The sequence below is a fragment of the Pelodiscus sinensis genome, chromosome 6, assembly GCF_049634645.1.
Source record: "Pelodiscus sinensis isolate JC-2024 chromosome 6, ASM4963464v1, whole genome shotgun sequence".
In the NCBI taxonomy this organism is placed as follows: Eukaryota; Metazoa; Chordata; order Testudines; family Trionychidae; genus Pelodiscus; species Pelodiscus sinensis.
Genome location: NC_134716.1, coordinates 34,278,085 through 34,293,901, shown reverse-complemented (window position 1 = coordinate 34,293,901; position 15,817 = coordinate 34,278,085). Strand labels below are relative to the sequence as shown.

Sequence of the window (15,817 nt, the reverse complement as noted above, 5' to 3'; positions counted from 1 at the left end):
CCCCCGCACAGCAACCTGAAACAGAAGATGGGCCCATTTTCCTCTGCCCACTTCTGGGGAAATGGCACAGACCATGTAGAGTACAGTGGGCTGCCTGGGAAACTGTCCTCGTGGAATGAGGAGTAACGGTAGTTCGAACTAGGAAGCCTAGTTCGAACTACCTAGTTCGTGCCACATGTAGCCGCGCGGCACGGGGTTCGAACCAGCTGGGATTTAAAAATGGCGGCGCCCGGCTTATGCAAATGAAGCCCGGGAAATTCAAATCCCGGGCTTCATTTGCAATTGCGGTATGCCTACATTACCCCGCTAGTTCGAACTAGCGGGGTAGTGTAGACATACCCCCAGTGACTTGGCCAGAGGATGGAGTCAAACAGAGGAGGCTGTGGTTCCTGCAGGGAATGGGTCTCTCTGACAGGCACCACACTAGAAAATATACCTTATTTTTAATTCAAGTCCTGTAGAAGATTGCAGACTTTTATGCCTGCTTTTATGCCTGTTATCTTTAACTAAAATTTCTTGGACAGCTTACTTCAGCTCCCTCTATAGAATAGGAATAATAGTGTAGTACCTGAGAAATCTCAGATAAAGGCCATTGAAAAGTACAAATTATTATTACCCATCTATACTAATGAGACCTCTAACGAGAGTATATTCCAGTACTGCCACTGCATTATAAGTGAACAGCTGTGCAGAAGTCAGTTACTGACATTGTTCCTACTCCTCCAACACTCAGGTGCTGCACCAGGTCTGCTCCCCAAAATAGTGCAAATTTTAAACACAGTGTATCACAATTTGGTGGTGAGGGATTTTGCACTGCAGAATCTTAGTCTGCTAAATAAATATCCAATTAAGTTTATTTTTAAAATGGAACTTTATGCAATGGATAAGGATTTTTTCGGGTTAATTTACAGAGCTGTTAAATTGTTCCTTGTCCAAAGTCTGACTAAAAAGGGAGCAGGCACGCTAGGGTATGTACTGTAAATATATCTTTTTTAGTCACTGTTTACCTGAGCATTATAGAATAAAAATATCATCTTACAGATGATAAAGCTAGCTCCTGAGTAAAGGAAATTCTCCAACATTAAATTAAATTTCCTCTTTCTGACAACTTCACACACTTGCAATAATCAAAGACATTGCAAAAATGGCAAAATGCAATCAAAGCTACCCAAGCAGGAAACTCTGAAAGGTGAGTCCTATTAGTGAAACAGCATCCAAATCCTGGGCTGAATAAACACAAAGGCCAAAGAATGCAATGTTCATAACAATGACCTTCAGAGAATTAAGGCATGTGTGTGCATGTATTAGTCTAGTGTGTGCTAACAGGAAGCCACCCTTATGTTGTTGTTCCTGTGAGCCAAGTTTAAAATTAAGTACTCATGATTGATATGAAAAAGAAAAACAAACCTACAACAATCAAAAGGATGGGTCAAACTGCTGAAAGGTACATTTCTGAAGAGGGGTAAAAGGAAAAAAAAGCTTTTTTCCCCCCACTCCCACCATCTTTCTTTTTTGCCCTCATTCTCATTGTTAGCTCTCCAGCACCCGTTATCTTAGAATCATAGAATCATAGAGCTGGAAGAGACCTCAGGAGGTCATCAAGTCCAGCCCCCTGCCCAAGGCAGGACCAATCCCAACAAAATCAACCCAGCCAGGGCTTTGTCAAGCCGAGACTTAAAAACCTCTAGGGATGGAGATTCCACCACCTCCCTGGGTAACTCATTTCAGTACTTCACTACCCTCCTAATGAAATAGTTTTTCTGAATATCCAACCTAGACCTCCCCCACTGTAACTTGAGCCCATTGCTCCTTGTTCTGCCATCCGCCACTACTGTGAACAGCCTTTCTCCATCCTCTTTGTAACCTCCCTTCAGGAAGTTGAAGGCTTCTATCAAATCCAACATCACTCTTCTCTTCTGCAGACTAAACAAACCCAAATCCCTCAGCCTCTCCTCATAGGTCACGTGCTCCAGCCCCCTAATCATTTTGGTTGCCCTCTGCTGGACCCTCTCCAATATGTCCACATCCTTTCTATAGTGGGGGGCCCAGAACTGGATGTATTACTCCAGATGTGGCCTCACTAGAGCCGAATAAAGGGAAATAATCACTTTGGATCTGATGGCAATGCTCCTCCTAATGCAACCTCTTATTCCATTCGCCTTCTTGGCTACAAGGGCACATTGTTGACTCATATCCAGCTTCTCATCCAATGCAATCCCCAGGTCCTTTTCTGCAGAACTGCTACTTAGCCATACGGTCCCCAGCCTGCAACAATGCTTGGGATTCTACACTTGTCCTTGTTGAACCTCATCAGATTTCTTTTGGCCCAATCTTCTAATCTGTCTAGGTCACTCTGGACCCTATCCCTGCCCTTCAGCGTATCTCCCTGCCCCCCAACTTAGTGACATCTGCAAACTTGCTGAGGGTGCAATCCATCCCCTCATCCAGATCATTAATAAAGATGTTGAACAAAACCGGTCCTAGAACCGATCCTTGGAGCACTCCACTAGAAACCGACCACCAACCTGATATCGAGCTGTTGATAACTACCCATTGCACCCAACAGTCTAGCCAGCTTTTTATCCTATCTTCTTACTTATCTTATCTTCTTCCTAGGCCAGCAGTTCTTTGGTTACAACTGCTTTTCAAAATTGAATTGAAAAAGGGATGTGCTGGGATTCAGCTGAACATGGTAAACAGCAGTAACCATCCTAAAATGTGACCTAATTACTAAATGTCAAACCCATTTCCTCTTTTTTGTAAGTTCCTTGAACTAGTTTGGCCCACTTCACATTCCAAAAGGCAGCAGCAGTTTGTGATGCAGCAGCTTCTTTCAACTCTCCACAGGCTCAAATGGAAATGTTGGCATTCTTTGTGCTGGAGAGTGAGTTAAAAATGACTGGAGAGACAGAAACTGGAGTCAAAAGAGCAGAGCAGCTGTGCACTTTGAAGAAGGGGGTAGCTTAAAACTCTCATTTTTAGTTCTGCCTTTTCCCTTCCTATTCCAGCTGTCTCTCTTCACCCTCTCAGGCTGCATTTATTTTTGTTGTTCCCCCTCTCCCTCATCTCCATTAGACCAGTGGTGAAGGGAGTTGTTTTGTTCTTTACATTATAATGAGTGATGAAGGGAGTTGTTTTGTTCTTTATATTATTGAGGTAACAGGACAAAACTTTTGCAAACTGGATGCCTAATAGTGGCCTAAGTTTGAAAAGCACTAAGAGCTCCCATATAGGCCACATATTTTGGTGCATGAGAACCTCCCACCCCCCCAGTTTGGAGAATCGTAACCCCACTGGGCACCATTGGAGATTTGTGTGTGGGTGTGACTTCATCAAAAGCACTCTAACAGAATTTAGACAATCAGCATCTCCAGCCAAACTCTAGAAAATAGGTTCATTTTATTTTATATGATTAAAGTTACCTATGAGAGAAATGTTTCCTCTTAAATCCAGCACTCAGGATTAGCAAGATTGCTATTTGAGATTCTATATGCAAAAGTCTCATTATTTCCAAGAGTGTTATCAAACAGCCACATAAGGCTAACAATGACATCTTCATCCTATGGGGAAAAAGAGCTTCCCAGAGAAACCTCTCTCTTATCCTCCAAAGGCCTGACCATTTTATTATTATCATCAGTTTTATGACACTTGATGTTATTTTTGGAAGTGAATTACATGCACTCTGATTTGTATCTCCCTCAGAGTCCTTCACAGAGGTACTCATGGGGCACATGACATCAATCAGATATTCAATCACATGTACATGCACACTGACTTGCACAGAATGAGCAGTTATTATTACAATCGGGCCCAGAGGCCTCTATCAGATTAGAGCACCATTGTGCTGGCTGTTGTCCAAACACAGAGCATGAAACAGAGTCTTTCCTGAACAGCTTGCAATCTAATCTACACTAGAACTGAATCTAATATACTTGCAAACTAATCTACACTAGAACTGAAATCCCCAAAGAGTTAATTTGGAAGGTGGGCACAACTGACAGCAACATCCAGCTGTTTCAGTTCAAGATATTCCATTCTTCATGAGGTTGCACTGATCAAGGATATTTTGCCCACAGAGATACCAATATCTTAATCAACAAAAATAATTAAAGGTCTAGAAAACATGACCTAGGAGAGAAGATTGAAAAGGATTTGGTTTGTTTAGTCTGGAAAAGAGAAAGGGGGTATAACAGCTTTCAAGTACCAAAAAGGTTGTTATAAGGAGAAAGGAGAAAAAATATTCTTCTTAACCTCTGAGGATAGGACAAGAAGCAATGGGCTTAAATTGCAGCAAGGGAAGTTTAGACTGGACATTAAGAAACACTTCCTAACTGTCTGGGTGGTTAAACACTGGAGTAAATTGCTTAGGGAGGTTGTGGAATCTCCATCATTGGAAATTTTTTTCAGAGCAGGCTAGTCAACACCTGCCAGGAATGGTCTAAATGGTGCTTGGTGCCGCCATGAGTGCAGAGGAATGAACTTGATGACCTCTCGAGGTCCCTTCTATGTGTTGTAATATTCTATATTTATTGTGTACAATAAGACAGTTGCTAAAAAGTATAGAGGGTGGCCAAGGGGCAGGGGAACAGTTACCCTTCAATGTTCTTAAATATTTTCAAGCTATTTTATCATAGCTTTTGTTGAACCACTGGATAATTGGAATCTTACAAAATAGACTGAAATGACCCAGGGTCCTCCAAAGCCTTTTAAAAATACTATTTTATGAGAATGAGTGTGATAATACTAGAGCTAGTAAATCTGAAATATATGGCCTCCTGCTTTGTTTGTCTGTTTACTTAGTCAACTCCCATGCCCCCTTCCCTACTGTGTGGAAAAGGTATGTGGAGCAAAACATCTGTCACAAATTACAATATCGTACCACAAGAATGAAAAAGAAAAAAAACAGCTTCCCAACTACAGCCTTCTATATAATTCTATTATCTAACCCTTACCTAGAAACTCTAACAATAAGGGTTTAAAATATAACCCTGTTAACTGTAAACAACGGTTTTAATCATTGACAGTTGAAACAATTGGACAAACCTTGTAAGTATTACAGTGAAATTTGGCTGCAAGTTCTGTAGGAAGAGTTTAGTTGCCGCTTCATCCTCTAAAGTAATGTAACTGTTGTCTTCAGCCTTTCCCCCACTCCCCCCCAACAAAACATATAATAATGGGCAACACTGATCAATAAGCACTCTATTAAGTGCTGGGAAAAAGTATACATAGAGTGCCCAACTGAAGTCAATCAATGATCGTTTTGCCACTGGCTTCACGGGAACCAGGATTCCAAATAGTGTTGTGTTGTCCACAACAAGAGTCCCATCCACACTGGCAGATAGGAGTAACTTATATGTAAGAATTACTTTACTCGTTGTCTTGGGCTATGTCTAGACTGCAAGCCTCTTTCGAAAGAGGCTCTTTCGAAAGATACTTTCGAAAGAGCCTCTTTCAAAAGAGAGCGTCTAGACTGCACGCGGAACTTTCGAAAAAGCGGCTTGCTTTTTCGAAAGAAAGCACCCAGTGAGTCTGGATGCTCTCTTTCGAAGAAGCCCTATTTACATTCAAGAAATCCTTCTTTCGAAAGAGGAACTTTCGAAAGAAGGCGTTCTTCCTCGTGCAATGAGGTTTACCGCTGTCGAAAGAAAAGCCGCGTTCTTTCGATTTAATTTTGAAAGAACGCAGCTGCAGTCTAGACGCAGGTGAAGTTTTTTCGAAAAAAGGCTACTTTTTTCGAAAAAACCCCTGAGTCTGGACACAGCCTTGGTGACTGTGCTTGGAGTGCTGAATCCCAAAAACAGGCAGAAAAACATCAATGAATAAATAGAAAAGATAGGAAAGTCCTTAAACTATAGAATATAAGTAACAAGTTGTGTTGTTGGTTTTACATTTTGAAACATATAAAGAGTAGCTTGTACAAAATTTCCCTACAGCAAGGAATGGAGAGTAGCATGTTTATTTTGCTGCCAGAGTGATATCTTACTGACATGGTACAATACTATTTTCTGTTATCAGCAGTACCATTTTTGGGGGGAATGGCTTGTCTCAGTTGCATTCCCATTGTAAAGGTCTGCTTCTTGCACAACTCCCACATCTTATTCTGATAGGCCTGCCAAGGTACCATATGCTCAGTGTTGCTTGTATTTGTTTTCTGATTTTGGTGTAAGCCAATAAACAACCTGCTATTCAAGCTCAGTTCCAACAGATATTCTGTATTCCAGCAACTTCTAGTGAAAGAACAAAACAAAAGAGCACTAATTTTAAATTCTGCTGTGTTTTACTCCCAAGTGGTACTAAAAAGAGTGTGACCAACCCAGCAGTTCTTGGGGAAGCCTGCCCATGTATTTGATCCCAAACAATCCCACTGACATGAGTGCATGCTGGATCAGCCCTTATATTAACACGTCAGGATCAATCTCATGCTATGTCTATGCTACAGATTTTTTTTCAGAAAAACAGCTGTTTTAAAAAAAAAAACTCGCAGAACGTCCACACCTCAAGCCTGTTTTTGCAAACAAAAATTGAAAGAACAGAGGGAGTTTTCCAGTGTAGGTATTCCTCATTCTACGAGGAAAAACGCCTTTTCATGAAAGAGCTCTTTTGCAAAAAGTCATGCGTGGACAGGGAAAAGGGAGGTTTTGCGCAAAAAGGGGAAAGAGGAAAAAGCACAAGTGCCCTGATGGACATTCTGTGCATAGCAATCAGAGCTTACTTTCAAGAGAGCGTCTATGCAGTCTAGATGCTCTCTTTCACAAAAGTGCATCCCTTTTTCGATGCGCTTTTGCAGTGTGGACGCTCTCTTGTTCAAGAAGCTTTTGCAGAAGATCTCTTCCGATAAAAGCTTTTGAACAAGAATCCTGCAATCTAGATGTAGGGTCAGTGATGCTGACCTTCGAAGGCCAATTGTAATCCCACAGATTTCAGAGTATTTAGAGAAGTCTGAAATTAATGTATTTTATAGGGGAGAATCATTTTTTGTCCCTCATGCAACCAGAACTCCTTTGGAACATTTAACCCTTTGTACTATGCTTATTTCTCTAATTATTGATCTATGTAGGGAAAGCCTGTAAAGTTTGGAGATGTTAAAGACAAGAAAGTTTGTGGGGATTGCTAGCTGTTTCATTTCAACATGTAAGATTTAATGAAACAACTATATTGTTAAGGCACGGTTAATTGGTTGCAAAAGGATTGTATCAGGACATGCTGATTTTTATCCTTCTTGCAATATTTTTCATTTAGATTAACAAGGCGCAATTTCACAAAATACTTGACCTAATTGAGAGTGGGAAAAAAGAAGGAGCCAAGCTGGAATGTGGAGGAGGTCCATGGGGAGACAAAGGTTACTTCATCCAGCCCACAGTTTTCTCTAATGTTACAGATGGTATGCGCATCGCCAAAGAAGAGGTAAATAAATTCATGACAGTCTGTACTTTCACAGGCAGTTCTCTGCTTAAATGTCTGTACAAAATATCCATTTCAAAGGTCAATTGGGTAGATAAAAATGTTTGCAATAAATCTTTCACTCTAAGTTGGATCAGTTGAGAATCCCTTTCTTAGCTACTTCATCAACTCAATTAAATGTGCTGGAAAGGGAGAATAATTTGCCAGGCTAAAAAAAAAGTATCAGTTACAGAGTTTATGAGACATCAGGTGCAGTGGTTGGAGCTGCTAGTTACATCCGACTGTACTGTCAGAGTTAAGGTAACACAACAAAGAAAACAAATCTTTCAGAGACTGCTGATGGGACCCTTGTTCCCTGGATGAGTAGTTTTTTTACTAAAGCGTTCCCATTGACTTCAGTGGAACTGCTCTGTTGAATAGCTGTTCCCCAATAGGAGGAAAGGATTCACAATTTGGCCTCTGTGACTCGTCCCCATTTTTCTTGTTATGTTTATATTGCACTTCGTTACCCACATCCGCTGTATTGGTACACGTTGTACTCTATTGATGTTCTTTAGAAATGTCTGGAAAGTTAAGCTGTTTCTGGTATACTCGGCAGCCAGAATTACCGTGTGCAATAGAGAGCTGTCAATAGGTTAACTTAAAATAAAAAAGCCCTGGTGCCTCTAGAATGAATCCTGAGAAGCAAGGGACAACAGGAGCACAGATTAAAAATACCCTCTCAGGTCAAATAGATCCGAAAGCCATCGTGGAAAGAGTTTGTTTGTTTGCATCTGGAAGTCTGGTGGAAAAATTTCACAAATATATTTCCTCGCCTGGTTTCCATTAGGACATCCATCGCACAAGAATAGCCTCTCTTGTTATCCGCACTGATGTAGATGAAACCAGGATGAGCAGACAATTTAAAAATGTTCAAGTTTCATTTACAATTTTGAATCACAGAGGCTGACTTTCAGTTTGAATTTGAGGAGAATGTCCACATAGCTCCTTCTTTTATTGAAACCAGTTCAGATAGCCCTAGCTGCAAAATTAGGACTAGATGATGCTTATATTAAAGTCAGGCCCAAGCTTCCATTTACTTCAGCAGGAGCAAGACTGAGTTTATGTGGCAATATTTCCCTATAATAACACAAGTACTGAATAGCGGAGCATTGCAATTTCTGGCTGAGAATGCAGAGCTAAGTTAATTGCCCACTAACAGAAGAAGAACTGAATCTAATAAAATACTTCACAGGGGTAGCCAAGTTAATCTGTAACAGGAAGAACGTAAAAAACAACAAATTGTCTAGTTGCACCTTAAAGACTAACAAAACATGTAGATGATATCATGAGCTTCATGGGCACAACCTACTTCATCTGAAGAAAATAAAATAGTTTCCTATATAATAGCTAACAACCAGAAGAAGAGTAGAATTAATTATTTTATGCAGTTTCCTTGTTTAGTTGTGCAGGCACTAGTAGAGATAAAACTCTAGTAAAAGGTTTATGAGAGAAAAAATGGATAAAATGGAGTTTACCAAAAATAAATAATCTGAGGTCACTAGAACACTGTGCAGATCTGGTCACGTACTGTATCTCTGTGCTAGGTATTAAATAATCTTCTGTTTCTCTTTCGTTATTTTCATGTTTAAATTCAACTTATTTTGATTAATTGTTGACTCCATATTATTTGAAACTCACTTGCACTTAAGCTAGTACTGAACATTTTATTATCATGCTCTAAAATCTATGTTCTTGATTTGACAAATAACATAGGAAGACAACTCATCTGACAAATGAATACTTTAGAAATAAATTATTTCAATTAACCATCCATGCTGAAGTTTCCACAGTTTTTAGCGACTTTTTTGTTTTTGTTTGACATAGATTTTTGGGCCAGTGCAGCAAATCATGAAGTTTAAAACTGTAGATGAAGTTATTGAGAGAGCAAACAATACGCACTATGGGTTAGCTGCAGCAGTTTTTACCAAAGACCTTGATAAGGCACTGACATTTGCGACTGCTCTTCAGGCTGGAACTGTCTGGTATGTAACTGTGATTTCATTGTCCCTCATTGATAATATTTATAAGTAGCATAAGCTGAAATAGGATACCATTTCAAATAGTAGCTCTTTGTGGGTGGGCGGGTGTGTTTTTGTGGTTCTTCTAAGCCTTTTTGATCTTCAGGGAGGCAGATTCCTTCCCCTTGATCCTAACAACTCATTTGCTACTATGCAGTATTTCTCATGAATATGCCAATTGGAAAGCATAGGTGACTTAACGGACACTAAAGAAAAATGGCTGTCCCTCCATACACAATACTGTGATAGCTGAATATGAGCTCAGTTGATAAAACTCAGTTTCCTACATGACCTCAAAAAACCCCATTCTCTGAAAATTCTTCAGACTTCAACTATGGCAGAGTGGCACTCTGAGGATGAACTGAATGGAGAGGGGGACACACACAAATGATTAATGGAATTCTCCAGATGGAGAGTGGCCCTGGAGCACCAGTAAAGTGGCATGTGGAAGTGAAAGGTGTTTATAGATTTTTCAAACTTGGCCTCATTTTGTGTTAGATTTTAAACAACACATTATTAGCACCAGTCTGTGTCCAATTAGATGCTGTATTATTCACAAAAGAAATTATGGTTACCAGTAACTCAAACAAATGTACCTCCCTACAAAAGTAATTTTAGGATATTGATTCAAAAGTAGGTATTTCTTTAAATTGTTTGTAGAGATAACCAGTGTGAAGATCCCAGTAGTCAATAACCACAAACATGTAAAGAGAATATTTTAAAAAAAATCTTCTCTCCAGAAATTCTGTTCTCTGTGGAAAGCTCTGTTTACCTCCTAATACTCACTCGCCAGTATTGAAGTCAGTGGCCCTTGGCAATGAGAGAGAAGAAATTGGAAGATGTGGGCATGAAGAATCTCTCTTCTGAATGACTGAACCAATAGAAAATCTCAATGCCCACACTATGAATTATGCTATTTTACAGACCTATTAATTTTTGTCATAGATAATTACACTTCCATTGAAGTTTCTTGCTCTCAACAGCAAATATTATAGAGTAGGGGAACTGTCACACAGAATCCAACAGAATGTCTTGAGTAAATAGTAAAATTACTCTAGATTTTGTTTCTGGGTACAAACCTGAAAGAGATGGAGACTGAGTGTTTCTTGGGCTCTGAAAAATGGTGCCATAACTTCAGAGATTTTCAGCAACAGAGAGATGTGAATAGTTGTCAATTATAAACATAATATTATCAACATATCTTGAAGACCCTAAATTGTATTATAAATCCATTGTAGTGCAAATCTAGTATCTACTAATATAAATGCGACTATTTTTGTTTTATTGCACTATGAACTATGTATGAAGTAAGTATAGTTAAAAAGAAATCTCCATATGGTGGAAATCATCACCATAGCTCAATTGAAATCAAAAGGACTATATTGATATTCACCAGCTGAGAATCTTGTGCATGATGTATAAAATCATCTTTCTTTTTCAGGGTTAACTGCTACAGTGCAGTGTCTGCTCAGTGTCCTTTTGGAGGATTTAAAATGTCAGGAAATGGACGAGAACTGTAAGTAAAACCTCAAATCTGTACACTGGATTTTAGCTACATAAAATTCACAGGAATTCCAAAATTCAGCTTCTGGGGACCACTTTTACCATTTCTCACAAGATCTCTTTACATAGGGTACGTCTAAACTACATGCCTCCGTCGACTTACAGTATTCAAAGAATGGGCACTTGTGGTGAGCTATGAGGGGTCATGTGTCCATGCAAAATTGGTATTTGTGGAAGTAGTTTTCCATTTTGCATGCACACGTGAATGTTTTCATGCAATTACTCATATGTGCATATAAAATTTATGACCTTTATTTTAGGTGCTTAGTTTTTGAAAATTCAACCCATTCTGAATATTGTAACAAGGGAGACATAAATTTTAAAAGTTTTGGAGGTTCAGTTTCGCTTAGAACACATGAACATTTCCAGGTTGACAGGCTTGTGACAGCAACATATTTAAATCACTTCCCACTTCCAGTTTACTCAAAAGTAGCCATAGAAATAGCCCTTCACAGTCCTTCAATCATTCTGCCTCTCCTTTTGACGCAGACCACAATGAGCAGAAGTATACCCAAATGAAAAGAGAACCCAACTCTTTTTAATCTCTAAGCTTTGGTTCATATTCCATTTTGATCTCCTGTTTTTTTCTGAGCACTTTGCTCATCCCTGCTTGTAATATTAGCAAATGTAATGAGTTGCATAATGAATAATACAATGAAACATCTGACATCATGTGAGCCTATTGCACTAAATAACATTGTGCCTTTGGATTTTTGGAACATATATTAAGAACAGGCATTTGCAAGTTTCTAAAAAACGCCAATATATCACAGCAACAATGTTCCATCTGCATTAATATGTTAACTGAAGGGAAAATCAAAACAATAAGGCTGTATCTACATTGGCACCCTTTTCCGTAAAAAGGATGCTAATGAGACACTTTGAAATTGCAAATGCCGCGGGGGATTTAAATATCCCCCGTGGCATTTGCATGAACATGGCTGCCGCCTTTTTCCGGCTCGGGGCTTTGCCGGAGAAAAGCGCCAGTCTAGACGGGATCTTGCGGAAAATAAGCCCTTTTAGACTTTCAAGTAGGAATAAGGGATCTTGCGGAAAAGGGTTTATTTTCCGCAAGATCCCGTCTAGACTGGCACTTTTCTCCGGCAAAACCCCGAGCTGGAAAAAAGCGGCAGCCATGTTCATGCAAATGCCGCGGTGGATATTTAAATCCCCTGCGGCGTTTGCAATTCCGAAGTGTCTCATTAGCATCCCTTTTATGGAAAAGGGTGCCAATGTAGACACAGCATAAGTATTTTCCCTGTCTTTAGGATGAGAAAGAGAGAGAGAGAGAGAGAGCGCGCATCGTAGCAAGGACTAGATTAATATGCTATGAAAATAATTAGCATCAAATGCAAAACATCTAGGAAACCTGAAGTTAAGGCACACAGACCATCCTAATTTCAGTGTCAAATTTAAAGGGCCAACATGATAGGTTAAGAGTCAGTCCAATTTAACTTTGTTTCCTGACTTCTGCTTTATGTTAAAGCCTGAACAACAGGGGTGGATGAGAGTTTTGCGGGGCCCAGAGCAGTACAATTTCACGGGGCCCCCCTTTGGAGAAAAAAATAGAAAAAAGGCATCAAATGCACAAATTGAAGGCTATTTTCATATTAAATGTGAATTGGGTAAATTTGATAAAAACTTAATTTAGTTGGATAATTTTTATTTTAATTCTATTGTAAGTCATTATTAAACAAAATTCTGAATTAATCATTAAAAATTTTCAGTTGTATTTAAGTTTCCTCCCCTTCCTGCCTCGCTCTCTCTTTCTCTTCTCCTTAGTCCTCCCCCTCCTGCCTCTCACTCACGGAGCCCAAACAGCCGTTTGGGCCCCACGCGGCTTCCCGGCTAAGCGGCACAGAACTCAACCGAGTGCCACAGTGGGAGGAGAAAGGGGGCAGAGCGGTGATGTACACAGCCAGGGGGTGGGACCTGGAGCCTCTGTCACGCCCTTCACCTCCCACCACTTGGCTGTGTACAGCACCGCCCCGTCCCCCTTTGCCTCCCACCGTGGCACTCGGCTGAGTTCTGCGTCGCTCAGCTGGGCCACTGAGCGGGAGCAAGCAGCTCAGGCGGCCGTTTGGGCTCAGTGCAGAGCCTATTGCAGCGCAGGGCCCGGGGCAGCCGCCCCGCTTGCCCTGCCCTATATCTGCCACTGTGAACAATATTTAAATACAATGTTGTATACAATTTCTTCACTAACTAAAAGTTCCCATAATGGGTTAGCTAGCTATTTCATTCACTCAAAAATAAGAATCTTAAAGAAATTCAGGAAAGCCCTGAAAGGGAACTCTGCAAGCTCCTAATTTAAAGATGTGCTAAATCACTTCAGTAATATTTTTCCATACCAAAATGGAAGTTGTTTGAGACATATTTTCTGGGAAGCAATTGCTTTTGTCTTCAAAATAGCATCCAGCAGCACCCTATTTATACTGTAAACTTCCAAAGAGGCCAAGAAAACATGGCCAATTGCATGGTAGTATAGCAAATCCATTCTGAGACATCACTAATATGATCAGCATTGCAGTGAGTGCTATTTTTGTTTCTCATTTGTCTAGGGGAGAATATGGGATTCATGAATATACAGAAGTTAAGACTGTCACAATCAAAATTCCACAGAAGAACTCATAGTGTTGCTTCTTCAAACTGAGCTTCTTCAAATCTGCAAAGGTTAATTGTGTTGTGAAAAATTTTCCATCCCAAATTATTCATCAACTTGTAAACAAGGAACTTGCTTACATTAATTGAGAATAATGTAGAAACTTTAAATGTAATTAACTCAGAAAGGAAAATTTTAATGCCTGGAACATAGCTAACAAATTTTGCATTTTTTATTGAAAAAGTACTATTTTTGCCAATGGGAGATATTTGTAGTGCTATCAAAATGTACTCTTTTTCCAATACTATGGCTTATGCAGTTTGATTTATTGTACTATTCTAAGTGTTAGATGGCAAGCTGGCTTTACATTTTCCATCATGACCTTTGCAACAGCACTTACAGAATTACTACTATCCAATAGATTTTCTTCTCTGTCTCTTTGGAAAAATCATGGATTTGTTCTGGGTACATTTCTTAAAGAGTTGAATTTGTCGTCATGTTGTGTGCCACACACATAAATCTGGATGGAAACCTTATTAAAAATCTACCTTCAAATCTAATATTGTTTCTTTTCCTGACATTTTAAATGACATTCATTTTCACTGGACACTGTATAATACACTTTGTGTACTGCAGAATAAACTCTCAATTAAATATGCTTAACTCATTAAAATATACTAAGCTGGTTCTAGGAAAGCTAGACTGCCTAATTCTTTGATAATGTTATTTATGGAAGAAAACCTAAAACTTACAAGGAGGGGGGAGAAAAATGATCCTCCTTGACCTCTGGATGATAGGACTAGACACAATGGGCTTAAACTGTAGCAAGGGAGGTTTTGATTGGACATTAGGAAAAACTTCCTAACTTTCATGGTGGTAAAACACTGGAATTAATTGCCAAGAGAGGTTGTGGAATCTCCATCACTGGAGATATTTAAGAGCAGGTTAGATAGACATCTATCAGGGATGATCTAAATGGCACTTGGTCCTGCCAGGAAGGCAGGGGACTGAACTTGATGACCTCTCAAGGTCCTTCCTGTTCTAGTATTCTATGATTCTATGATAACTGTAACAAATACGTAGGGATGCAGAGACCAGGATGACCCAAATGTAGCACTCAGATTATGTCTGTACTTAGAGCTAGAGGTGAAAATTGCAACTTGAGATGACATTCACACTAGGTCTAATTGACATGCCATGTTAAAGATAGAGTGTTGGAAGCGTGAGAGGGGCTAACTGCCCCAACTAAGGACTGCCTGGATGAATATGGTGTAAATCCTAAGACAGACAAGATGTAGAAGTAGGATTGTACACCTGCAATCTCTCTCTCAGTCCTCTTTCTCCTTTCCACTTTGTGTACACACACACACACACACACACACACACACACACACACACACACACACACATCTCAATGTTTTTCTTCAACTGTTCTCTTTAACCTCATCTCTCCATTATTTTCCCCCACCTCTTCCCCCGAACCATCTTCATTTCCTTCTCTCAGCCTCTCTCTTCCCTATTTTTACCTACCCCAGTAGGACTCCTTGTACTCTCTTGTGGAGGCACAGTCTCTTGATATTTTCATACAGAACCTCTGCCCTCACCTTCCCATTGCAGGCTGCCTACAACAACACCAGCAGTCACTATCTACTTCTGGGGTTTCACTGTGAGTCATAGAGAATGTTGCAACAGCACTGAGGTGCTTAGACCCTGCAGAAATCAAGACCCAGGACAGTTGTACCGGATCTCCCTTTCCCTTAACAGCCATACAAATACACTCTGCCCAATAGCCAGGAGATGGTACATTAGTAATTAGTCAACAGAAAATATGAACAATACAGAGCTGTTGCACAGTACAAAATGGCAGAGGGTTTTTCTTATTATGGGTATATCTACACTGTAGTACCAGGGTCTGAACTCAGACTCAGGTGTAACTCCTCTTCTGTCTACATACGAAGTACATTAAGGGCATGTCTACACTAGGAAATTATTTCAAAATAATAACTCCCAAAATGACTATTTTGGAATAGCACATCCACTCTACAAGGAAGCCTTGAAATTAGTCCAAGGCAGGCTCTGTTAATATGGATGTGCTACCTCGACTTGGAGACTCAGGAAGCACTGGGGAGTAATTACTTTAAATGACTCTGCGGAGTAGTTATTTCAAAATAGCAGCCGTGGAGCATCCACACTA

The 15,817-nt window shown here is 39.9% G+C and overlaps 1 protein-coding gene and 1 long non-coding RNA gene across 3 annotated transcripts in view; one reads left to right on the top strand and one right to left on the bottom strand.

The window, feature by feature from the left end:
* Positions 1–14,183, top strand: part of ALDH1A1 (aldehyde dehydrogenase 1 family member A1) — a 49,198-nt gene extending 35,015 nt beyond the window's left edge. Inside the window, exons 10-13 of the mRNA XM_006137823.4 lie at positions 7,240–7,404; positions 9,268–9,425; positions 10,903–10,977; positions 13,583–14,183. Coding sequence (XP_006137885.2) covers positions 7,240–7,404; positions 9,268–9,425; positions 10,903–10,977; positions 13,583–13,655 — 471 coding nt within the window. The 3' untranslated portion in view covers positions 13,656–14,183. The remainder of the gene's footprint in view (positions 1–7,239; positions 7,405–9,267; positions 9,426–10,902; positions 10,978–13,582) is intronic.
* Positions 5,541–15,817, bottom strand: part of LOC142829842 (uncharacterized) — a 28,310-nt gene continuing 18,033 nt past the window's right edge. Inside the window, exon 4 of one of the 2 annotated variants that reach the window (XR_012904682.1) lies at positions 5,541–6,227. This is a non-coding gene — a long non-coding RNA (uncharacterized LOC142829842). The remainder of the gene's footprint in view (positions 6,228–15,817) is intronic. The other variant, XR_012904681.1, reaches the window with a different exon arrangement.